At 43.4% G+C, this 27033-nt stretch overlaps 1 protein-coding gene across 1 annotated transcript in view; it reads right to left on the bottom strand.

Moving 5' to 3' along the window:
- LOC126108921 (tRNA-dihydrouridine(47) synthase [NAD(P)(+)]-like) overlaps positions 1-27033 on the bottom strand; it is a 196752-nt gene that overhangs the window by 31032 nt on the left and 138687 nt on the right. The window contains exon 8 of the mRNA XM_049914289.1: positions 21356-21535. Coding sequence (XP_049770246.1) covers positions 21356-21535 — 180 coding nt within the window. The remainder of the gene's footprint in view (positions 1-21355; positions 21536-27033) is intronic.

Here is a 27033-nt window from a genome sequence, read left to right as displayed (position 1 = left end):
TAAAAGTAATATCTTAGGTGTTGCAAAACAACTCAAATCACTTAAGAAAGGCAAGTCTTCCGATCCAGATGGTATACCAGTCAGGTTCCTTTCAGAGTATGCACACACAATAGCGCCTTTCTTAGCAATCGTATACAACCGCACACTTGACAAAAGGTCTGTTCCTAAAGACTGGAAAGTCGCACAGGTAACACCAATATTCAAGAAAGCAAATAGGATTAACCCATTGAATTACAGACCCGTATCACTGACCTCAATTTGCAGTAGGACTTTCGAGCATATACTGTATTCTAACATTATGAATCACCTTGAAGAAAATTACTTATTTATACATAACCAACACAGATTCAGAAAATATCGTTCTCGTGCAACACAGCTAGCTCTTTATTCTCATGAAGTAATGCGTGCTGTCGACAAGGGATCTCAGATCGATTCCATATTCCTAGATTTCCAGAAGACCTTTGAAACTGTTCCTCACAAGTGACTATTAATCAAATTGCGTGCATATGGAGTATCGTCTCAGTTGTGAGACTAGATTTGTGATTTCCTCTCACAGAGGTCACAGTTCGTAGTGACAGACAGTAAATCATCGAGTAGAACAGAAGTGATATCTGGCGTTCCACAAGGTAGTGTCATAGGCCCTCTGCTGTTCCTGATTTACATAAATGATCTAGGCGATAATCTGAGCAGCCCCCTTAGATTGTTTGCAGATGATGCTGTAATTTACCGTCTAGTAAAATCATCAGACGATTAATTCCAATTGTAAAATAATCTAGAGAGAATTTCTGTATGGTGCGAAAAATGGCAATTGGCACTAAACAAAGAAAAGTGCGACTTCATCCATGTGGGTACTAAAAGAAATCCGATAAATTTTGGGTATATGATAAATCACAGAAATCTAAGAGCTGTCAATTCGACTAAATACGTAGGAATTACAATTACGAACAACTTAAACTGGAAAGACCACATAGATAATATTGTGGGGAAGGCGAAACAAAGACTGCGCTTTGTTAGCAGAACAATTAGAAGATGCGACAAACCCACTAAAGAGACAGCCTGCATTACACTTGTCCAACCTTTGCTGGAATATAGCTGCGCGGTGTGGGATACTTACCAGGTAGAACTGATGGAGGACATCGACAAAGTGCAAAGAAGGGCAGCCCGTTTCGTGTTATCACGCAATAGGGATGAGAGTGTCACTGATATGATAAGCAAGTTGGGGTGGCAATCACTGAAACAAAGGCGGTTTTCTTTGTCGCGAGATCTATTTACGAAATTTCAGTCACCAACTTTCTCTTCCAAATGCGTAAATATTTTGTTGACACCCACCTATGTATGGAGAAACAATCATCATAATAAAATAAGAGAAATCAGAGCTTGAATGGAAAGATTTAGGTGTTCCTTTTTCCTGCACGCCATCCGAGAGTGGAATGGTAGAGTAGGAGTAGGAGTAGGAGTAGGAGTAGTAGTATGAAAATGGTTCGATGAACCCTCTGCCAGGCACTTAAGTGTGAATTGCAGAGTAACCATGTAGATGTAGATGTGAATGATCAACTCTGTAATGTATAGAGCTACCCTCAGGAAATTGGAGAAATGGCTTCAATGTGTCAGTTGCCAGAAAAATGGAAATGAACTTCTCCTTCTCCATGACAACGCAAGGCCTCATACACGTCTGCCCACACAAAAGGAGCTCACAATATGTAATTCCACTGTTCCTCCTCCCCCATTCTACAGCCTTCATCTTCCACCTTCCAACTTCCATCTGTTTGGGCCAATGATGGATGCACTCTGCAGGAAGCAGTAAATGGATGATGGAGAGGTCACAGACGCAAGAAGATGTTGCCTCCAATGTCAACCAGTAGAGTGGTACTGCGTAGGCATAAGACTGTCACATTGAACTGCAATTATGTTGAAAAATATGCTTTTGAGCTGAAAGAGTGGGGAATAATTTGGTGTACTGAAATCCTCACTAAAATCAACCTACTTTCAGGAAAAAAAGTGCTGGATTACTTGTTGAAGATTCCTTGTACTTGGAATGACATTATTTTCCACAGTTTTAATATGCCTCCTGTAGTAATATTCTGATCATAAGCTAATAAAAAAAACCACTTTCCTGTTTTCAGTTAAGACCAATTGCGGGGGCGGGGAGGGGGGGGGGCGGGGAGTGGAGAGAGAGAGAGAGAGAGAGAGAGAGAGAGAGAGAGAGAGAGTGTGTGTGTGTGTGTGTGTGTGTGTGATGGTGGGGGGTAAAAACTGTAGTGAGAGAGAAATGTATGAATTCAGTAAGCAGCTTCACATAGATGAAAGGTGTAATAGTTATTCTGAGATGATGAAGCTGCCACATGTCAGACTAACAAGGAAACCTGCATCAAATCAGTCTCCGGAATGAATACAAAAACAACAACACCAAAAAACAACACCAACAACTTCAAATGGCCAGTCTCTTCCTGAAGGGGTTCAAAATACACACATCAAAAATGTTTTGCATCACCCCGGTTCCCAGAACTCCTGAAGATAAGACGTTGACTGTGGATATTGTGTCACAGACACAGTCCCTTCGACTGTTCAGAGATATCACTAAACCTGCCCAAAGATGTAAACAACCATGCATGAGCAACGCCTTTTAGACGGAGGAGGTCCGACAGCCAATCAGTTCCAGTCATTCCACCAGGAAGAAGGTACACGGCTCCTGTTGTCTGTAGTCCAACCATGCCTAGATGGTCGATACCACAGTTTGATCATGTCCGCATTGCTACTTTGTGCCAGGAAGGGCTCTCAACAAGGGAAGCGTCCAAGCACCTCGGAATGAACCAAAACGATCTCCCGCTCAGACTGACCCAGTGCTACTACTTCAGTGGATTAACACTACCTACGGATTATGGCCTGGAGGAACCCTGACAGCAACACCACCATGTTGAGTAATGCTTCTCGTGCAGTCACAGGACGTCATGCTTCATCTCAAACTGTACACACTACACTGCATGATGCGTAACTTCAATCCCAACGTCCATGGCAAAGTCCACCTTTGCAACCATAACACCACGCAGCGTGGTACATATTGGCCCAACAACATGCCGAATGGACACCAATGAGTGTCGCATATGCCTCCAACCAGAAAATTGTCGAAGATGTGTTTGGAGGCAACCCGGTCAGGCTGAACACCTTAGACACATTGTCCAGCGAGTGCAACAACTTGGGAGGTTCCCTGCTGTTTTGGAGCATCATTATGTGGGGCCGACGTCCGCCGCTGGTGGTCACGGAAGGGACCGTAATGGCTGTACGATACATCAATGCCATCCTCCGACTGATAGTGCAACCATATCAGCAGCGTATTGGTGAGGCATTTGTCTTCGTGGACGACAATGCGTGCCCCCATCAAACACATCTTGTGAGTGACTTCCTTCAGGATAACGACATCACTCGACTAGAGTGGCAAGCATGTTCTCCAGACATGAACCCTATCAAAACATGCCTGGGTTAGATTGAAATGGGTTGCTTATGGACGACGTGACCCACCAACTATTCTGAGGGATCTACACTAAATCACCATTGAGGAGTGGGACAATCTGGACCGACAGTGCCTTGATGAACTTTTGGATAGTATGCCACAAAGAATACAGGCATGCATCAATTCAAGAGGATGTGCTACTGGTATTACAGGTACCAGTGTGTACAGCAATCTGGACCACCACCTCTGAAGGTACAACATGCAAACTGCGGTTTTTATGAGCAATAAAAAGGGCGGAAATGATGTTTACGTTCATCTCTATTCCAACTTTCTGGAACTCTCGAAACTGAGGTGATGCAACACTTTTTTTGATGTGTGTATTATTGATGTTAACGACCATGCTATGATATGTTGAGAAAGTAGAATTTCTGATCTAGGCAACATTTGGGCAATGAAAGTTTTCATTAGCAACAAATGAGAATTTGTACCAAGGATGGCGTTCGAATTCGGGTCCCCTTCTTACTGGGCGTTAACGATCTACGCCACCTCGGTACAGTGATTAAACACAATTGCGCTGGCTACCCAAGCACGCTTACCCATTCAATCCAAACTCTCATTTGCTACACAATACCAAAGTAATGTCCCCTAGCTCTTTTTTTGTCTTTTTGCTTGTCACATCATGCAAAGTCCTGCACACAGTTGAGTGAAAAGTGCTCTGCACTCAATGATCACATTAACCTTCACTGCATGTATATGAATGGTGTCTCTTCTTTCGGACATGTCCAAAAGAAAACACACCACTTGTATACATATATCACACTACAACAGTGGAAGACAAGAAATTTGTGACTATACAGAAGATGTTAATAAACACTGAAAACCTCTACGCTTGTTATGAAAGAAACCAGTTCAATCTGAACCTGCTTAATCCACAACGCTGGTTAGACACAGCTCTCTATAGCAGCCTTTCCTGTGAAAGCCTCTTCATCTCTGAATAACTACTGCAATTTACATCATTCTGAATCTGCTTACTGTACTCATCTCTTGGTCTCCTACAATTTCTACTGCCCACACTTCCCTCCAATACTAAATTAGTGACCCCTTGATGTCTCAAAATGTGTCCAATCAACCGATCCCTTCTTTTGGTCAGGTTGTGCCACAAATTTCTTGTCTCCCCAATTCTGTTCAGTACCAACTCATTAATTACACGATCTACCCATCTAATCTTAAACTTTCTTCTGCAGCACCACATTTCGAAAGCTTATATTCTCTTTTTGTCTAAACTGTTTATCGACAATGCCAACGGCCTCGCACGGTAGTAACACTGGTTCCCATCAGATCATCAAAGTTAAGCACTGCTGGGCTCGGCTAACACTCAGATGGGTCAGCGTCTGGGTCTGCCGAGTGCTCTTAGCAAGCGGGGTGCACTCAGCCATTGTGAGACCAATTGAGGAGCTACTCGACTGAGAAATAGCAGCACCGGTCTCGAAAACAGACAACGACCGTGCTGACCACACGCCCCTCTGTATCTAGATCCAGGGACGTCTTAGGGCCGAGGACAAAACGGCGGCCAGTTGGCACCGTCGGGCCGTCAAAGGCCTGTTCGGACAGTGTTTGCCTGTTTTGTTTATTGATGATGTTTCACTTTTGTACACTCCAGACTTCTAGAAAAGACTTTCTATCATTTAAATTTGTAAGCAATGTTAATAAATTTCTCTTTTTCATGCATCCTCTGCTATGTCAGTCTTCATTTTATGTCCAGTGCTTTGGCTATCGTCAGTTATTTTGCTGCACAAAAAGCAGCCTCGAAAGTTCGTATACTTCACTGCAACCTGAAATAATTTGCCCACAGGTGTGCTTTTATAAGGGTAATCTAGAAAGTATTGCCTCTGAATTTTCTATGTGGAAATTCTCACAGCTTTTCAAATAAAACAAATTTTACTAACATTCTACATCTTTATCCTTCACATGCCCATATTTATTTCTCAAGATAGTCACCCTGGCAATGAACACATTTCTCACAATGAGAGGGCAGTTTCTTGATACCGTCACTGTGGAATATTTGACTTTGTTGACAGAACCACTACCTCACATCCACTTGAACCGCTTCATCGCTACAAAAGTGAAGTCCTCGAACGTGTTCTTTAAATTTTGGAAACGTGTGAAACACGGACGGTGCCACATCGGGACTGTACGGAGAATGATCAGTGACCGACACGGGTTGTTGTGGCTGTCGCAGTGCTTGTGTGTGGACTGGTATTGTCTTGCTGAATTGTTCGAATCTGTGCTTTCAGTTTTCTGAGGCCGTTACAATGCCTTGCAGAGTTTATGGTGGTGCCTTTAGGCAAGAATCTGAAATAGACAGCACCTTGAACATCCCAGAACAATGTGAGCACAACTTTGTCTGCTGCTGCATTGGTCTCAAATTTTTTTGGTGTCATCAATCCTTTGTGGTGGAAGTCCACTAATGCTCTTTTCTTTTTGCAGTCAAAAGGGTGAATCCAGATTTTATCATCTGTCACTGCCCTAGAAACTGTTGACACATGTCCAAACTCCTCCGTTTCATATCAGGAGTGAACATTTGAGGCACCCAACATGCACACAGCTTTCTGTTGCACCACATTTCTGCAATGACAGCTTGTACATACTCTCGTGGTATGCCACATTTGTCTGAAAGCTATGTCAGCATTTTTTGACAATTCTCTCTGATGAGTTCATCAATCTGATTCCGATGAGTCTCGTCAGTTGCCACAAGCTGGGGTCCACTCCGAGTTCCGACACATATGCTGAGGTTAGCACCACTGTTTCCTTCTTACGAGCACGAACAACTCAATGTCGGACATTATTGACGTTTATAAAATCATCAACACACACACCTTCACAGCTTTCATTGTTCTATAGGTTTAAATTGAGACCTTTAGAAGCCAAGATGTATAAATGAAAAGAAATTTACACTACTGGCCATTAAAATTGCTACACCAAGAAGAAATGCAGATGATAAATGGGTATCCATTGGACAAATATATTATACTAGAGCTGACATGTGATTACATTTTCACGCAACTTGGGTGCATAGATCCTGAGAAATCAGTACCCAGAACAACCACCTCTGGCCATAATAACAGTCTCGATATGCCTGGGCATTGAGTCAAACAGAGCTTGGATGGCATTTACAAGTACAGCTGCCCATGCAGCTTCAACACATAGAGCCATGGGTCGTAACACATCTGAAATGTAACGTCCACTGTTCAAAGTGCCGTCAATGCGAACAAGAGGTGACCGAGACGTGTGGCACCCCATACCACGATGCTGGGTGATACGCCAGTATGGCGATGACAAATTCACGCTTCCAATGTGAGTTCACCGCAATGTCGGCATACACGGATGCGACCATCACGATGCTGTAAACAGAACCTGGATTCATCCGAAAAAATGATGTTCTGCCATTCGTGCACCCAGGTTCGTCGTCGAGTATACCATCGCAGGCGCTCCTGTCTGTGATGCAGCGTCAAGGGTAACCGCAGCCACGCTCTCCGAGCTGACAGTCCGTGCTGCTGCAAACGTCGTCGAACTGTTTGTGCAGATGGTTGTTGTGTTGCAAACATCCCCATCTGTTGACTCGGGGATTGAGACATGGCTGCACGATCCGTTACAGCCATGCGGATAAGATGCCTGTCATCTCGACTGCTAGTGATACGAGGCCATCGGGATCCAGCACGGCGTTCCGTATTACCCTCCTGAACCCACCGATTCCATATTCTGCTAACAGTCATTGGATCTCGACCAACGCGGGCAGCAATGTTGCGATACGATAAACCGCAATCGCAATAGGCTACAATCCAACCTTTATCAAATTCAGAAACGTGATGGTACGCACTTCTCCTCCTTACACGAGGCATCACAACAATGTTTCACCAGGCAACGCCGGTCAACTGCTGTTTGTGAATGAGAAATGGGTTGGATACATTCCTCATGTCAGCACGTTGTAGGTGTCGCCACTGGTGCCAACCTTGTGTGAATGCTCTGAAAAGCTAACCATTTTCATATCAAAGCATCTTCTTCCTGTTGGTTAAATTTCGCATCTGTAGCACGTCATCTTCGTGGTATAGCAATTTTAATGACCAATAGTGTAATTTTGGAGGTAAGTGTAGATTTCAGCAGTTAAAGCAAACACAAATCTGCATGGTCAAAAGATACAAGTAACAAGCAGTCTGGTGCTGACATCTAGTGGCTGCAAAGAAAACTGCTAATACAATCTCATATCCTCTTTAGAAGTCAAAGAGTGTAAGTGCACTTTTATCTCTTGGCTACCACGTGACAGCAAACAGGTCTTCGTTTTCGTGGCTGAGTCTCTAACAAAAGCTATTTAATTTCAAAATATTATAATGGTTCTTCATGATTTATTGATTTTATATTATCTTCATTACTGTTATAGATGCTTTTAACTCATAAAAAATATGTGCACATCTGTGGAAAATGTCTGAACTCTATAAACAGTTTTGTGCAGAAAATAATTTACCTCCCGTTAAAGACAGCTATAAGAGACTTGTGTTCAACATGGCCTTCAATCTAAGTTTCCATACACTACATCTACATCTACATGGAGGCTCTGCAAATCACATTTAAGTGCCTCGCAGAGGTTTCATCGAACCACCTTCACAATTCTCTATTATTCCAATCTCGTATAATGCGCGGAAAGAATGAACACCTGTATCTTTCCATACGAGCTCTGATTTCCCTTATTTTATCGTGGTGATCGTTCCTCCCTATGTAGGTCAGTGTCAACAAAATATTTTCGCATTCTGAGGAGAAAGTTGGTTATTGGAATTTCGTGAGAAGATTTCGTCGCAACAAAAAACGCCTTTCTTTTAATGATGTTCAGCCCAAATCCTGTATCATTTCTGAGACACTTTCTCCCATATTTCGCGATAATACAAAACGTGCTGCCTTTCTTTGAACTTTTTCAATGTACTCCGTCAGTCCCATCTGGTAAGTATCCCACACCGCGCAGCAGTATTCTAAAAGAGGACGGACAAGCGTAGTGTAGGCAGTCTCCTTAGTAGGTCTGTTACATTTTCTAAGTGTCCTGCCAATAAAACGCAGTCTTTGATTAGCCTTCCCCACAACATTTTCTGTGTGTTCTTTCCAATTTAAGTTGTTCATAATTTTAATACCTAGGTATTTATTTGAATTTACAGCTTTAAGATTAGACCGACTTATTGTGTAACCGAAGTTTGAGTTCCTTTTAGCACTAATGTGGATGACCTAACACTTTTCGTTATTTAGGGTCAACTGACACTTTTCGCACCATTCAGGTATTTTTTCTAAATCATTTTGCAGTTTGTTTTGATCTTCTGATGACTGTATTAGTCGATAAATGACAGTGTCATCTGCAAACAACTGAAGACGGCTGCTCAGATTGTCTCCCAAATCATTTATATGGATAAGGAACAGCAAAGGGCCTATAATACTACCTCGGGGAACACCTGAAATCACTTCTGTTTTACTCGATTACTTTCTGTCAATGACTACGAACTGTGACCTCTCTGACAGGAAATCACAAATCCAGTCACATAACTGAGACGATATTCTATAAGCACACAATTTAACTATGATCCACTTGTGTGGTACAGTGTCAAAAGCCTCGTACTGATACACATGTGATGTGTCACAGGTTGCAGAATTTGATAGTTCATGGAGATCCAAGAAGTTCAGACAAGGATTGTTCCAAAATAATTACATTTACATAAGGCAAAGACAGCTAGAGAAGCAAAATACAGGGCAAAAGAATGCCCCCCCCCCCTCTCCCCCTGCACCAGTGTTCTCGCATCAGAGTGTATCATGCAAGACAGCTGTGGATGTACAGTTATCGTATACATGTTCAGCCTCTGGAGTTGCAATGACATCAAGCTGCTTGTTGATGCCAATAAATTATTTCTTACTGTCTCTTACCCCATATAGGTGGATTACTCACTTCAGTTAAATACATCACAGCTTTTAGTGACAACACTGTTGGTCAACATAAAAGTAAATACATTGTGAGGTTCTGGCATTACATTACCCAGACAACACGCACTGAAACTGTAGATCACAAATCCATGATTTCCAGTCATTCTTATATGCAATGTGACCTAGATTTGCATTTATTAAGAAGGTTGTCAGGGGAAAACAAATCCTTGGATTTTGGTACCTGATTAAGTGAGCATTGCTAATTTCCAAGGACAGCAGGAAACTTAAGGTAGGGCAGATGACTGATAATGATTTCACCACACTAAATGGACTCAATGATTGTCTCAAGGACTCAGTGAAAATCTTGAGAAAAATGCAGTAGTTGCATATTCAAAAGAAGTAACCCTTCATCTTGTCTTACAAATATCTTTCAATGAAGAGCTGGAAGATTTTCAAAATGTTAACAACAAGAAAGCACATCACTGTGGCAGAAATATCAGTGTCTTCCCTGCTCTGGAAATGAAAAATGAGAAACCTAGGTTAAAAAAAAAAACAAAGCAAGGAGACCTATAGACTCTACTTCCTTTGTGCCACATGTACATGATGAATTTTATTAAAAACTTCCACACTGTGAAGCTGTAAGAACAGATAAGGTGGCTTACCTAATCAAAATCATTAAGAAGTTAATTGTTACTCAGAAAATGAACCTGACAGGATGTTAGACTCTGAGTAGACTAGTGGTCACGTTCAATATAAGTAACAAGTTGCTGTCTGTCACTAAAGCGTTCCTATTAATGTTACTGTGATCAATGATTCTTAATTAGTAATAAAAAATTACTGACTGATAAAATCCAGGATTTTCCACCAGATATTTAAGTCTCATCTTCATCTTCCATCATTATTATAGATAAAGATGAGACTTAAGTGTCTCACAGAAAATTTAATTATAAGATCTAGAAGGTCACCTATGGTACAGGTCTTTCCCACTACGTCTAACGTCAGGGTGTTATTACAATGCCAGAGAGCCCTGGCAGTAGTGACAATGTAGGGGGAAAATAAGCTGAAGATTTGAATTGAAGTTTGTGTTCAGGAGGGCATTCAACTTGGGTATTTCTTGCAGCAATGTTGACCATAGTGCTGCAGTGGTGTAGTGTTTAGCCTTTCTGCCTAGTAAGAAAGAACAAACATGTTCGAGTGCCAGCCGTGGTATAAATTTTAATTCATTTCTTCAGCTTTCAACATTATTGTAGATAAAGATGTGACTTAAATGTCTCGGGGAAAATTTAATTATAAGATCTGGAAGATTCTCTGTACAAAGCATCATCTGTGAACAGTCTTACGGTGCTTCTGACGTTTACCACTACGTCTTTTATATATGTTGTCGGAGTAATGGTCCTATAAACCTTCTTGAGGCACAGTCCAATTTACTTTTACATCAGAGCAAAATGCCTCGGACCTTTGGAGGTGACGGAGTCCCACCTCTAACTGACAAACCAGGGACTCCTAAGATACGACTTGGCAAACAAATGGTAATGAGATGGGGAGCTATTAATATCAATGGGGGCTACTATGGGAAGAAGGTAGAGCTGGCAGAGGCTGCAAGTAAGATGGGGCTGGATGTTTTAGCTGTTAGTGACATTCTGGTAAGGGGTGAGAAAGAAGAGGAAGTGGGAGAATACAAGGTCTACCTGTCAGGCGTCAAAGCAGGAATAGCACAATGGGGTGTAGGGCTTTACATCAGGAAAGAAATGGAACCCAGCGTAGTTGCAATAAGGTATGTAAACGAACGACTGATGTGGATAGATTTGACAGTGTCTAGCAAGAAAATTAGGATTGTGTCAGTATATTCGCATTGTGAAGGGACAGATCAAGATAAGATGGATAGTTTTTATGAGGCACTCAGTGATGTAGTTGTTAGAGTAAAGGACAAGGACAGTGTTCTGCTCATGGGTGATTTTAACGCCAGGATTGGAAATCGAACAGAAGGGTATGAAAAGGTTATGGGTAAATTTGGAGAGGATATGGAGGCCAACAGGAACGGGAAACAACTCTTGGATTTCTGTGCCAGTATGGGCTTAGTAATCACTAAATCCTTTTTTAAACATAAGAACATTCACCGGTATACTTGGGAAGGCAGGGGAACCAGATCTGTCATTGACTATATAATAACAGATCATGAATTCAGGAAGGCTGTGAGGGACACACGTGTATTCAGGGGATTCTTTGATGACACTGATAATTATTTAATCTGCAGTGAAATTGGGATTGTGAGGCCTAAAGTGCAGGAGGTCAGGTCCATATGTAGGAGGATAAGAGTGGAGAAACTTCAGGATAAGGAAATCAGGCACAAGTACATAACAGCGGTCTCAGAAAGGTACCAGTTAGTTGAATGTAGTCAATTACAGTCATTGGAAAAGGAATGGACAAGGTACAGGGACACAGTACTAGAAGTGGCTAAAGAATGTCTTGGAACAGTAGTGTGTAAAAGTAGGATGAAGCAAACAGCTTGGTGGAATGATACAGTCAAGGCAGCCTGTAAAAGGAAAAAGAAGGTGTATCAAAAAATGGCTACATACTAGAACCCAGGTAGACAGAGAAAGTTATGTTGAAGAAAGAAACAAAGCCAAACAGATAATTACAGCATCCAAGAAGAAATCGTGGGAAGACTTTGGAAACAGGTTGGAGACTATGGGTCAAGCTGCTGGAAAACCATTCTGGAGTGTAATTAGCAGTCTTCGAAAGGGAGGTAAGAAGGAAATGACAAGTATTTTGGACAGGTCAGGAAAACTGCAGGTGAATCCTGTGGACGCCTTGGGGAGATGGAGGGAATATTTTGAAGAGTTGCTCAATGTAGGTGAAAATGCGATCAGTAATGTTTCAGATTTCAAGGTAGAATGGGATAGGAATGATGATGGAAATAGGATCACATTTGAGGAAGTGGAAAAAATGGTCAATAGATTGCAGTGCAATAAAGCGGCTGGGGTGGATGAAATTAAGTCGGAACTCATCAAATACAGTGGAATGTCAGGTCTTAAATGGCTACACAGGATAATTGAAATGGCCTGGGAGTCAGGACAGGTTCCATCAGACTGGACAAAAGCAGTAATCACACCAATCTTTAAACATGGAAACAGAAAAGATTGTAACAACTACAGAGGTATCTCTTTAATCAGCGTTGTGGGTAAAATCTTCGCAGGTATTGTTGAAAGGAAAGTGCGAGTATTAGTTGAGGACCAATTGGATGAAAATCAGTGTGGGTTTAGGCCTCTTAGAGGTTGTCAGGACCAGATCTTTAGCTTACGGCAAATAATGGAGAAGTGTTATGAGTGGAACAGGGAATTGTATCTATGCTTTATAGATCTAGAAAAGGCATATGACCGGGTACCTAGGAGGAAGTTATTGTCTGTTCTACAAGATTATGGAATAGGAGGCAAACTTTTGCAAGCAATTAAAGGTCTTTACATGGATAGTCAGGCAGCAGTTAGAGTTGACGGTAAATTGAGTTCATGGTTCAGAGTAGTTTCAGGGGTAAGACAAGGCTGCAACCTGTCTCCACTGTTGTTCATATTATTTATGGATCATATGTTGAAAACAATAGACTGGCTGGGTGAGATTAAGATATGTGAACACAAAATAAGCAGTCTCGCATATGCGGCTGACTTAGTTGTGATGGCAGATTCGATTGAAAGTTTGCAAAGTAATATTTCAGAGCTAGATCAGAAATGTAAGGACTATGGTATGAAGATTAGCATCTCCAAAACGAAAGTAATGTCAGTGGGAAAGAAATATAAACGGATTGAGTGCCAAATAGGAGGAACAGAGTAAGAACAGGTGGACGGTTTCAAGTACTTAGGATGCATATTTTCACAGGATGGCAACATAGTGAAAGAACTGGAAGCGAGGTGTAGCAAAGCTAATGCAGTGAGCGCTCAGCTACGATCTACTCTCTTCTGCAAGAAGGAAGTCAGTACCGAGACTAAGTTATCTGTGCACCGTTCAATCTTTCGACCAACTTTGTTGTATGGGAGCGAAAGCTGGGTGGATTCAGGTTACCTTATCAACAACGTTGAGGTTACGGATATGAAAGTAGCTAGGATGATTGCAGGTACTAGTAGATGGGAACAATGGCAGGAGGGTGTGCACAATGAGGAAATCAAAGAAAAAACTGGGAATGAACTCTATAGAGGTAGCAGTCAGGGCGAACAGGCTTAGATGGTGGGGTCATGTTACACGCATGGGAGAAGCAAGGTTACCCAAGAGACTCATGGATTCAGCAGTAGAGGGTAGGAGGAGTCGGGGCAGACTGAGGAGAAGGTACCTGGATTCGGTTAAGAATGATTTTGAAGTAATATGTTTAACATCAGAAGAGGCACCAATGTTAGCACTGAATAGGGGATCATGGAGGAACTGTATAAGGGGGGCTATGCTCCAGACTGAACGCTGAAAGGCATAATCAGTCTTAAATGATGATGATGATGATGATGATGATGATGATGATGATCAGAAAACTTCTCTCTGTTAAGAATGACATGGCGTGACCTACCTGGATCGTCGAACACTTTAATGTGCCACTTCTGGGATCTGTGGAAGTGAGCCAGCCTACACTGGATTAAATACGTCTCACGAATTAATGACGAGGTGTGGTGAGCCGGCCGACACGGACGTGGTTTCTAAGTGGTTTCCCACATCCGACTAGGTAAATACTGGGACAGTACAAATATCCTGGCTCAGGTACAAGCTATATGAACATTCAGAAAAATGTTATCACGCTTGAATATGTGGTTTATACCAGATGCAGACAGGTGTGGTCCACAGATTCAGTCTGAGGGAGACTGCTGGCATTGGGAAGAGAATCCGGCCACTTGCTATCACTAACATAGCCACAATCCACGATGCCGACACCACAGAGCAATGGGAAAACAGCAAGGAAGAAGATGAAAAAGGAAGAAGGGCATGCTGTTGTAACCTTACACAGCGTGTCAATCGTGGTAAAAGTAAGAAATGCTCCGAAAGTAACTTAACAGCGAAGTTTTGATTCCGAGAAATGTGTAGTGTCACGTTGGGTTGGTAGAGTAACAGCAAGTGTCAATGCGTGACGTCACGCTGAATCAAATTTTTTTTTTTTAATATATCGAAATGTACTGTATGTACTCCAACAGTAATATTTGTGGTTTTTAATTAGATTATTTATTTGAAAAGCTATTGAAATAATTGTTTATGATATGAGTAAAAATTGTATGACTATTACATCTTATTCACAGTGATATAATAGTGATTTGACATAGACTTGACAATGAAGAAGTATATTTTTTCTTTGATAAAGACAGAGATGTTTGCACCCTATCAAGTTACTCTGGTGCGCAATAAGTCAATTTCGTGTTTTGGTTCTAACTGATCGTGTAGAGGGCAATTCTAATTAATTACTGAGTCCTTTGAGTGGTAAAAGGAAGAGAGAGAGGGAAACAAAAAAGAATACACTAGCTGTCCAAATAAAGGTGACACCTTGCAGACTTTATCAGCGAGGCGTGATATATGTTACAAGGGAACGCGCTACAGCATCAGTGTAGACTTCGCTTACAACAAAGAACTATTACCGATAATAATTAGATCAGAAGTTGTTTTGAGAAAGCATATGATTCTGAACTGACTTTTAATTAACTACTACAGAAGATAATCAATTCGTGAGAGAAAAGACAAATTTCGGGATTAGATTTGATTGTATGGTTGCATAGCAACATATCAACAGTCTCGGGTTACATGTAGCTGGAACGGAGTTATAAGTTGAAAATCCCATACAAACACAGGCAAACACTATAAAAATTGGCATTAATTATGACTGAGTTCAGAATGAATGTTTTTAAGCCAAATCGGGACTTCAATAAACTACAGTTACACGAAAAGACAATTCACATGTTGCGTATCATTTCAGTAGACGGCCAACTGTAGAAACTAAAATTTCACATCGACGTTATCATTTTTGTCAAAACAGTGACACTTTTTTTTTTTTTTGTTTCCTGCCGTACTCGTACGAAGGCTACAAATTGGAAGTTCTTAATATTTTGTTGTATATCACGGTTTCAATAAGATAATAAGATGTTCCCCTTCCCCACTTCCTCGAACATACGACGCTGAGGACTTCCCGAGCGTGTAAAGAAGAAAGAAGAGATAACTAAACAAACCACAAGCACTACCGATGACGACGACAAAGGAGACGACGGGAGGAGAGGATACACTGTGTAGTGTTAGGCAGAAACTCTTCAACCGAGTAACGAATCTTGTCCATATACCGTACATATATTATCTGACAGTACACAACTACACAGTCCAATCAGAATTACGTCACCACTGTCTATGTTTGATGTCAACATGCAATAATCACTCACGGACGACAGGTGGCAGCACTAGTAGTGGAAGGTATATACGAGAGCTATCCACAAAGTACATTACGTTTTGGAATTAAAAATAAATAAAGTATTGGAAAAATTTTTTATTATATACAGATGAAAGCAACACTTCAATACTACTTTTCTACATAGTTGCCATTTAAATTAAGGCACTTATCGTAGCGATGGACGAGCTCGGAAATTCCTTCGTCGTAAAATTCGGCCGCCTGCGCTTTCAACCACGTGGTTACCTCTTCTCGAAGCTGTGCGTCGTCGTCAAAATGCCGCACAGCCAACCACTTCTTCATTGCTGGGAATAAGTGGAAGTCACTCGGTGCCAGGTCGGGACTGTACGGCGGATGAGGAAACGACTCGCACTTAAAAGATTCGAAAACTTCACGAGTGGCATTTGCCGTGTGGGCCCGGGCGTTGTCGTGAATCGGCAAGAATTTGAGCGCAACTTTCCCCTGCGCTCGTTTTGTATTGCTCTTCTGAGGTTGTGCAGAGTTTGGCAATACCTTTGAGAGTTTACTGTAGTGCCTCTTTTCAGGAAATCCACAAAAATCACACCTTTTCTGTCCCAAAAGACAGTCGCCGTAACCTTCCTTGCCAACATTGTCTGCACGCGTTTCTTGGGTTTTTGGGGGGGATTTGAGTGCCCCCACAGCACTGACTGCAATTTTGTCTTGCACTTCACACGCTTAACGCACGTTTCGTCACCAGTAATGATGCGATCGAGTAACGAGTAGCCATCTTTCTCGTAAGCGTCCGAAAACGTTAACGCTGCAGCCGTTCGCTGATTTTTGCGAATCTCTGTCAAGATTTTTGGTATCCATCTTGCACAAAACTTGTGGTAACCGAGCTTTTCGGTAATGCTTTCGTGCAACAAACTTCGTGAAATTTGTGGAAAACTCATAGAGAGTTCCGTTATTGTGAAATTACGATTTTCACGGACCGCGACATCGACTTTTTCGACAAGTTCGGCAGTCACTATGCCGGGTCTTCCACTTCGCTCTTCGTCGTGAACGTCATTTCGGCCATTTTTAAATTTTATGACCCACTGACGCACTCCACCTTCTGTGATTATGTCATCCCCATACACTTCACAAAGCTGCCGATAGATTTCTATCAGTGTACAGTTTTTTGCAGTCCGAAACCTTATTACAGCACGCAATTCACACTTTGCGGCATTTTCAATTAACGCTGACATTTCAAACTGTCACAGTAACTCGACGGAGTACAGCACGAACCTCTCACTAGCACGGCAGGATGCCGACTGAGTGGCGGAATGCCATACCGAGATGGCCGCGCTAGCCCCACCCCTAACGGACAGAAATGAAAACGTAATGTACTTTGTGGATAGCCCTCGTAAAGTATGGAGGGCAGGTGGAGGGGGAGGGAGGCAGGGAACAGTGTAGTCGTTATCATAATGCTGGAATAGGGTGATTTACCTGATGACCTAAAGGGCACGACCATTGGCTGTCAGGTCAAGGGTGGAAGCATTTCCAAATGGCTAAGTCTGTAAACTGTTCACATGCCACTGTTGTTAAACTACGAGGGGCACTCTAAAAGAAATGCACACTATTTTTGTAAAAATACAGTTTTCATTTTGCATGTGTGAAAGTTTTACAGTGTGTAGATACATTCTTCTTGCTCGTTTTCAAACTTAGTTCAACCTCTTCCCGTGAGTGGTGCCGTCACAGCACGTCTTCGAGATGGCTGCTACACTTGACGTTCGTCAGAAGCAACGTGCTGTCATCGAATTCCTGTGCTGTGAAAAAGAGACAGTGGGAAACATCCACAAGGGGTTGAAAAAGGTGTACGGAGATGCTGCAGTACAGTTAGTCGGTGGGCAAACAGGTTACGTGACGAAAGTGGGCACAGCAACACTGAGGATTGTCCTCACAGCGGCAGGCCTCGTACTGCACACACTCCAGTGTGTAGAGAGTCAACGAATTGGTGACTGCTGACAGACGCATCACAGTGAACGAATTGTCCCACTATGTTGAGATAGTGGAAGGAAGTGTTAGCAGAGTACTTAAAGTGTTTGCAGAATACTGGAAGTGTTTGCAGAATACTGGAAGTGTTTACAGAATACTGGAAGTGTTTACAGAATACTAGAAGTGTTTACAGAATACTGGAAGTGTTTACAGAATACTGGAAGTGTTTACAGAATACTGGAAGTGTTTACAGAATACTGGAAGTGTTTACAGAATACTGGAAGTGTTTACAGAATACTGGAAGTGTTTACAGAATACTGGAAGTGTTTACAGAATACTGGAAGTGTTGGTGTTCAAAAAGGGTTTGCGCCAGGTGGGTTCCCAGGATGTTGACAGTGGCTCACAAAGAAAAAAGAAAAATGGTATGCACCGAACTTTTGAAAGAGTATGAGAATGGTGGAGATGAATTTCTTCGAAGAATTGTGACAGGTGATGAAACGTGGCTCCATCATTTTTCACCACAGATAAAGAGGCAATCAGTGGAGCGGCATCATGCAAGTTCACCCAAGAAAAAAAAATTCAAAATCACACCTTCTGCTGGACAAGTTATGGCTACAGTGTTTTTCGATTCCAAAGGACTCTTGCTTGTGGACATCGTGCCAAGTGGAACCACCATAAATTCTGATCCATATGTGACGACACTGAAGAAACTTCAAGCTTTCAAGCTCGACTGAGTCTTGTTCAATCACATCGGCAAAAGCAGGATGTTTTGCTGTTGCACGACAAATCACGGCCACACGTCAGTCAAAAAACCGTGGAAGCAATCACAAAACTCGGATGGACAACACTGAAACATCCGCCTTACAGTCCTGATCTGGCTCCGTGTGACTATCATCTCTTTGGGAAACTGAAAGACTCTCTTCCTGGAACAAGATTCGAAGATGATGACTCCCTTGTGCACGCTGCCAAACAGTGCCTCCAACAGGTCGGTCCAGAATTTTACCGTGCGGGTATACAGGCGCTGGTTCCCAGATGGTGTAAGGCAGTTGAGAGGGATGGAAATTATGTGGAGAAATGAAAATATTTTTCCTAAAGGATGTATCTACACACTGTAAAACTTTAAAAGATGAATTTAAAAAAATAGTATGCATTTCTTTTGGAGTGACCCCTTGTATACTGGGATTTACAAAGTGGTGCTACCCAAAACTGGTGACAAGCCACCTGTGGTGCACAACAGACCACAGATGACAAAAGCTAACGGTGGCTGCGGGGATGTATAGGGCGAATAGACGTGCAACTGTCGAGGAACTGACAGCTGAGACGAGCCCACCGGCTACTGGCAGTGGTTTCTCAATGACCGTCCAGTGAATGTACGTATGGGCCTCCACAGTAGGCACCTGATTCTGTAACAGTACTGACTGGAGTCCATCGCTGATGAAGGCTGGAATTTGCTTGTAAATACCCCAACTGGCCACCCACTGTGTGGCATGAGGTGGCTTTTTCAGACAAATTACGTTTTACGCTCTGACAGACAGATGGCCGTGGGCGTGTACGGCATAAAATGTCTGAAAGCTAACGAGGGAAGGGGCATTACGTTCTGAGGAATGTTTTCGTAGCATTACCCGGTCGATCTCATCATTCCGGAAGGCACAGTGGTTCGACACAGGTATACGTCCGACCTTGAGGACCGGGTCCAACCCTACGAGCAGTTTGTTTTTCCTCGGCATGACGGTATCTACACTCACGCTCATAAATTAAGGATGATTGCAGAACGTGGTGCCACACAATGTGGCACTACACAAAACTGGCGCTAATAGCATAGGCACGTAGGGAACACACATAACACAGATCTGTAAGTCCACGGTATTGCTGGTAAGTTGACAAAACCGTCCCGAAACACGTGTGCTACAAAACGCCACTGTTTCCTGCCCATGAACCCCGACAACAGTATGGGGTATGATCACCGTGCACACATACACAGACCGCAGAATGGGTTGGTATACTCTGGATCAAGTGGTCGAGCAGCTGCTGGGGTGTAGCCTCCCATTCTTGCACCAGTGCCTGAAGTGTCGTAGGGGTTTGAAGATGTGAAGCGATACGTCGACCGAGAGCATCCCAAATGTGCTCGATAGGGTTTAGGTCTGGAGAACAGGCAGGCCACTCCATTCGCCTGATATCTTCTGTCTCAAGGTACTCCTCCACGATGGCAGCTCGGTGGGGCCGTGTGTTATCATCCATCAGGAGGAAGGTGGGGACCACTGCACCCTTGAAAAGGCAGACATACTGGTGCAAAATGACGTCCTGATACAACTGACCTGTTACAGTTCTCCTGTCAAAGACATGCAGGGGTGTACGTCCACCAATCATAATCCCACCCCACACCATCAAACCACGACCTCCATACTGGTCCCTTTCAAGGACATTAAGGGGTCGGTATCTGGTTCCTCGTTCATGCCAGATGAAAACCCGGCGAGAATCACTGTTCAGACTATACCTGGACTCGCCAGTGAACATAACCTGGGACCATTGTTCCAATGACCATGTAGTGTGTTCTCAACACAAGGCACTATGGGCTCTCCTGTGACCAGGGGTCAGTGGAATGCACCTTGCAGGTCTCCAGGCGAATAAACCGTGTCTGTTCAGTCGTCTGTAGACCGTGTGTCTGGAGACAACTGTTCCAGTGGCTGCAGTAAGGTCCCGAGCAGTACTCCATGGCCGTCTGCAGGCACTAATGGTGTGATATCAGTCTTCTGTCGGACACTGTGGGCGTCCCCTACTGTAGCGCCTGGACACGTTTTTTGTTTGCCGGAATCGTTGCCACAATCTTGAGATCAAACTTTGTGGCACACAGAGGGCCCGTGCTACGACCTGCCGTGTCTGACCAGCCTCCAGTCGCCCTAGTATTCTACCCCTCATAACGTCATCAATATGTGTTCTTTGAGCCATTTTCAACACACAGTCACCATTAGCACGCCTGAAAACGTCTGCACACTTACTCGCTGCACCGTACTCTGACATGCACCAACACACCTCTGCGTATGTGGACTACTGCCAGCGCCACCGTGCGACGACTGCAGGTCAAATGCACCGCACGGTCAGACCCTGAGGTGATTTAAATCCGAAAACCGCCCAGCAGAGCATTGTTTCACCATGTGTCACCATTATCCTTAATTTATGAGCATGAGTGTACTAGCAAGACAATGCGACCTGACACACAACTCGCAGTCTACTTGCATTGTTTGAAGAACAGCAGGATGAGCTTACCACACCACACCGGCTAGCAAACTCCCCAGACTTAAAACTAACAGAGAAACTGTGGGACCTCCCCAGTCGGACTGTTCGCACCACGAATCCTCGACCGAGAAATCTACCGTTGTTGGTGACAGTACTAGAGTTGGCCTGTCACCACGCCCCTGTCAGTACCTTCCCGACTCTCTTCCTGCACACCATGCAGTGCTCTGCACTACAAACATCGGTCATTCGGGCTTTTGACAGGTGTCACATCGAGGTGACTGGACAGCATATATAAAATGCCTTCTACGAGACGAAGAATCTCACGAGATTGAGGGACGAGAAAGTAAAACACGGGCACAAAAAAGGAATCCTCGCCGCTCCAGACGTGGCCGTACACTCACCGTGATGTGGGAGACTCCCCAGTCGGCAAACTTGGGCACCAGCTCGTGGGCGACGTTCTTGCCACTGTAGACGCCGGTGCGCAGCTTGGCCGTCAGTGGCGTCTGGCGCAGTACGCCGGTCGTGCTGCGCACCACTTCCTCCAGCACCCGCTCACGCCGCAGCAGTCCGGAACCGCCGCCCTGTGAACGTGACTAGACGTTAATAGTTGCGCACTGAACAAAACACACTTTATATATATGAAGATGGTATCTGTTCTTTCGGACATATATATATATATATTTTAGAGGGAAACATTCCACGTGGGAAAAATATATCTAAAAACAAAGATTTTGAGACTTACCAAAGAAAAGCGCTGGCAGGTCAATAGACACACAAACAAACACAAACAACACAAAATTCAAGCTTTCGCAAGAAACAGTTGCTTCATCAGGAAAGAGGGAAGGAGAGGGAAAGACGAAAGGATGTGGGTTTTAAGGGAGAGGGTAAGAAGTAAAGGCAAAGAGTTTCTTTGCCTTTACAAATGTCTGCTTGTGTCTGTGTATGTGCGGATGTGTGTGTGTGTGTGTGTGTGTGCGCGCGTGTATACCTGTCCTTTTTTCCCCCCTGAGGTAGGTCTTTCCGCTCCCGGGATTGGAATGACTTCTTACCCTCTCCCTTAAAACCCACATCCTTTCGTCTTTCCCTCTCCTTCCCTCTTTCCTGATGAAGCAACTGTTTGTTGCGAAAGCTTGAATTTTGTGTGTATGTTTGTGTTTGTTTGTGTGTCTATCGACCTGCCAGCGCTTTTGTTTGGTAAGTCTCAAAATCTTTATATATACGCACAGAAGAAGATGGTCAAATGGCCGGTGAGCCATATATGGCTCACCGGCCATTTGACCATCTTCTTCTGTGTGGATACACAAACGGTGCCCAAACTCTTACGGGAATCGACGGAAAAGCAAGGAGTAATGAGTATGATGGGCAGGGGCACTATGAATATAGTGCGGGACAATAAGTTGAGAATGTGGGCCCCACGGGAGGCATGCCAGAGATAGTCCCTGCAGTCGCACCATCCTCTGTGTTCTCAGTGGCTCAAAGGGATAGAGCGTCTGCCGTGTAAGCAGGAGATTCCAGGTTCGAGTCCCGGTGGGTGCACACATTTTCAACTGTCCCCGTCGACTTATATCAATACCTGTATGCAGCTAAGGGTATTCATTTCATTGTAATTTCATAAAACACACTTTGTGTGAATACTTAGGGCTCAGTCAGATACTAAGTTAAAATGGAGTGATACACAGATAACGCGATTCTGAAATGCTCTCAGGTTTTCGTCAAAGTGGCTTCATCCAAACTGTGTGATAATTGGCAAGCTGGCTTTCTGCCATCTTTGGAGAGTCCTGATTCCCAGTTTGTCTTCTGCTGGGTAGTGCCTTATACAGGATGAATCACTTAGAATTTTCACTGCAAATATCGTGGTACTGATGTGCAGTTATCGCAGAATATGTCGGTAGTCAGGGGCTCGTAAGCCGATACACAGATTGTACTAGTACTTTCAAAGTGTATTTTTTGTGCAAACATACACTTTTTTAAATGCAGCACTACCTATCGACATTAACAGACTAAAAATAGCGTAAAATAGAGTGTCAACGGTGTTTGTTGCAGGATTCTAGAGCGAGCTGCTTATGAGGTATCATATTTTGAAAAGTTCCCACACTGACACTTGTATAATACCTGTGTTAAGACAAACTAAAGAACAGCACAAGTGTACCCGCTAGTTATGTGGATCGTAACCGGCAACGAGGCAACTGACCGATGCAGACGGTGTTCAAAATGACCACTGGCAGTGGCAATAAATGCCTCCAGTCTTGTACGGAACGACTGCAGCACAGGTGCTACCATTTCTGCGGAGATGTTCGAGCAGGCTGCAGTAATACATCATTGGATATTATCAGGTGTAGTTGGTACGTCCTTGTAGACAGCATCTTTCAGCTTCCCCACAGAAAATGTCCACAGGTGTGAAATATGGGAAACAGTCCAGCCAACATACAGGTCCTCTGCATCCAATCCAACGAATCAGAAACAGTTCGTGAAGACATGCTATAGTACAGGGCTTAACAACTGGCCAGTTTTGAGCGCAAGTACTCGCGTCTGCTCAGGCACGTGCTCGCGAGCAGGAGCAAGGTCGCGGAGTAGGGAGGGAGGGGAAATGCGCGCGCACGTTTGATGTGATCTTGCGTTCATAGTAGATTTAACTAGCCATCTGAATGCTTTGAACATTTTACCACAAGGTAAAGATCTGCTAATTACTCATTTCGTAGATCGAATACGAGCTTTTAAAATGAAATTGACACTTTGGGTGACTCAGCTGGAAACAGGAAACCTAGCTCATTTTCCTAAATTATCATCCATGCAAGATGTTCACAAAGACCGTGAACATTATTCACATAGTTTAGTTGATCAGCACTTTCAAGATCTGACAACACTAGACAGTGATTTTGATCTGTTCTCTCCATATTCAGCGATTATTTAAGAGATTCGTCCTGAGCTGCAGCAAGAAATTATTGACGTGCAGTGTGACAGAAAATACAGAGACAACTTTCAGAATAAGAAAAACATTTTGGAATTCTACAGACACTTCCCTCAGGATAGATTTCCTCGTTTGCACAAATTGGCGGCTAGAATAATATCAATGTTCAGTTCCACGTATGTTTGTGAACAACTGTTCTCTGCAATGAAATGTAACAAGATGCGCCTGAGAAACGCATTGTCTGATCGAAATTTAAACTGCACACTGCGCCTAAAATGCACAAGAACGATTACTCCGAACACAGACGCAATTGTAAAGGGCAAAAAGTACAAGATAACCGAGAATCCCACACTTCAGTGACACCTTTTATTGTGTAACAGTTCACACATTAATACGAATGTAGAGGCATACACTAAGCTAATAAAATAATGTGGCACGTGTACAATCTCCTTTATGTGTTTCAGTAATAATTCGTGAGTGATATCCCTGCAGGTGGCCGCGGATTTACATTGACTGGCGGCAGCTGTTGTGTGCCCCACGTAACTATGCTCGCGCTGCTCCGTGCTCGCGCCTTGCTGCTCACACCTTGCTCCGCGAGCACGTATGTTGTGAAGCCCTGCTACAATACTTCGTACACTATGGGCTGGACAGCCATCATGTTGGTACCACACGTTCTTCCTAGCCTGCAGAGGAACGTTTCCTAGCATCCGTCGAAGATAGTCTGTTAGGAGGCAGCGATACCTGTGTACATTCACTGATTTGTTTATGAAACACGGGCCTACGAGCTGATGGTTCACTATCGCACACCACACATTTACACTCCACGATAAGGACCTACCACATTCCAATATTTAAATCCGACGCACGCTTCGTCACAAGTGCTTGGGCTCACAGACTGAACATACAAACTAACAAGACAACTGCAAGACGAGGTCAACGTAGTGTACTCCTGAGAAAGAACGGAGCCTCCAACACTACGTCACTAGGGGCACTTTGCGATGTGATGGGGACCTGCCCTGTAGACATAACAATACGCCACACACCTGCACTTTGTTGGCGTAAGAGGGACAGGGTCGATAAAATCAGCCAAATTACGGGAACTGACATTATGAACAAAAGACAAATGAAACAATGATGGATTCAAACATGGCAGAGAGGGTGGGATGCATCCAACAAGGGTCACCGAGTACACTCTCTCTCTCTTGATGTACATGAAACACTACAACTGAAACATGTCGACCCAAGCCGGGGATGGTCCATTTCCTGACAGGCCACGGGCCGTATCTGGTACATTTACACCGTATGGGACTAACTAACGATGAAGTATGCGTATGCAGAGAAACTTGGACACCAGAACATGTCACACTGCTGTGAAACACACTAGCACAAGTGGGACCTATACAGAACGACAACGACATGGCCAGAATAATATGTAATCCCAATGAATGGAACACAATAAATAGCGTAGCTGATATTGTATCGAATGCTCTGCACAAAGAATACAAGCGCGAAAACCCATATGGAAGGAGGTGTAGACAAGCACGAACAACACAACAAACCACATGGGACGACACATACACGACCACAGATTCCGAAACCGAGGAAGGAACACTAAGTGAACATGACTCAGAAGGGATCGACATGTAAGGGACCAAAACCAACAGTCTATCACACTGCGTGCCACAACACTGTCACAAACAATACAAAAATCATGAAACAAATAAACACCGGCACCACATACTAAGACCGTAGTAATGAGGTAATGTCGCTTGGGAGGAGAAGGATCGAAGAACTTTTATTCCGAGGCTCCTCCTCCCCAATGACATCGTGCACAGCGTTTAAAGTACACTGCACACAAGTAGTAATGTATTGCTCATCTTACTGTGTGCAGACAGAAGTATATTCTCTTCTCTATCCAACGCTACAATCAATGAATTTTATATATGAGAAATGTATTAAGTTATTTAAGGGGAGCCGGAGGTGGTCAAATCCAAAAAATTACGATTTTTTTTTTGCTACCGAAAATTAATTGGTTCAAATGGTTCAAAGGGCTCTGAGCATTATGGGACTTAACAGCTATGGTCATCAGTCCCCTAGAACTTAGAACTACTTAAACCTAACTAACCTAAGGACAGCACACAACACCCAGCCATCACGAGGCAGAGAAAATCCCTGACCCCGCCGGGAATCGAACCCGGGAACCCGGGCGTGGGAAGCGAGAACGCTACCGCACGACCACGAGATGCGAGCAAAATTAATTGGAACATTCCTCTTTAATGTAAACTTTGAATTATTGTTCTACTCGCCCTAGAAGTGGAGTTATTACCATTTTCCCCCACGCCTGCAGAGGAAATGGGCGGCCGCTGAATGCATCTGACACCCTCTCATGACTTCCTGGCAAATTGTTTGGGATTTTCTCGGCCTGTTATGCATACAGCGCCTTATGTTACGCAAACAGCGAGTGTGCAAGGGTGGGCTACATTGTTTTCTGTGACAAATGAAGCGCTAAGAGCGCGGAACATCGTCTCTTTGCTGTTTACTGTTTCGAATTAGTTCAGTGTTGCGCCTGTTGTTGGTAGTATTATACTTCTTGTGTAAAGCGTTGTTCTGGTTACGATGCCACGTTTTAGTAACCGTGTATATAAGAAGAGGAAGAATGTAGCGAAAAGAAAATTAACACTAATACCAAGTTGCGATACTACAATTACTGAAACAGTGCATTCTTCTGCTAAGCAACACATGGCCGGCCATAGCCCTGTGACATCTTCTAGCAAGAAGCTGACTGGTGGAAGTGACAGGTTTCGTGAATATGTTAGTGACACTGTACAAGCACTAAGAAATATATGCAATAAAACCAATTTTTCATGACCTAGCACAGCCAGAATTGTTACACAAATGTCTACACGGAAAGATGCAGAATCCTAATGAGAGCGTAAACAATTTGATTTGGAAAGTGATTCCTAAAAGGGTGTTTGTAAGCATAAAAACACTGCACTTTGGCATTTATGATGCAATAGCAACCTACAACCAAGGGAACAGTGTGAAGTGTGAAGTTCTGAAGGCATTAGGATTTACAGCTGCGGTGAACACTGTACGAGCACTAAGAAATATTCACAGTGAAAGGATAAGAGGAGCAGAAAGAAGAGAAAGGCATATGAAGTATGATGGTAA

This window comes from Schistocerca cancellata, chromosome 11, assembly GCF_023864275.1.
Source record: "Schistocerca cancellata isolate TAMUIC-IGC-003103 chromosome 11, iqSchCanc2.1, whole genome shotgun sequence".
NCBI classification, from domain to species: domain Eukaryota; kingdom Metazoa; phylum Arthropoda; class Insecta; order Orthoptera; family Acrididae; genus Schistocerca; species Schistocerca cancellata.
The sequence above is the reverse complement of the archived record's forward strand: the minus strand, read 5'-3'. Positions and strand labels throughout refer to the sequence as shown.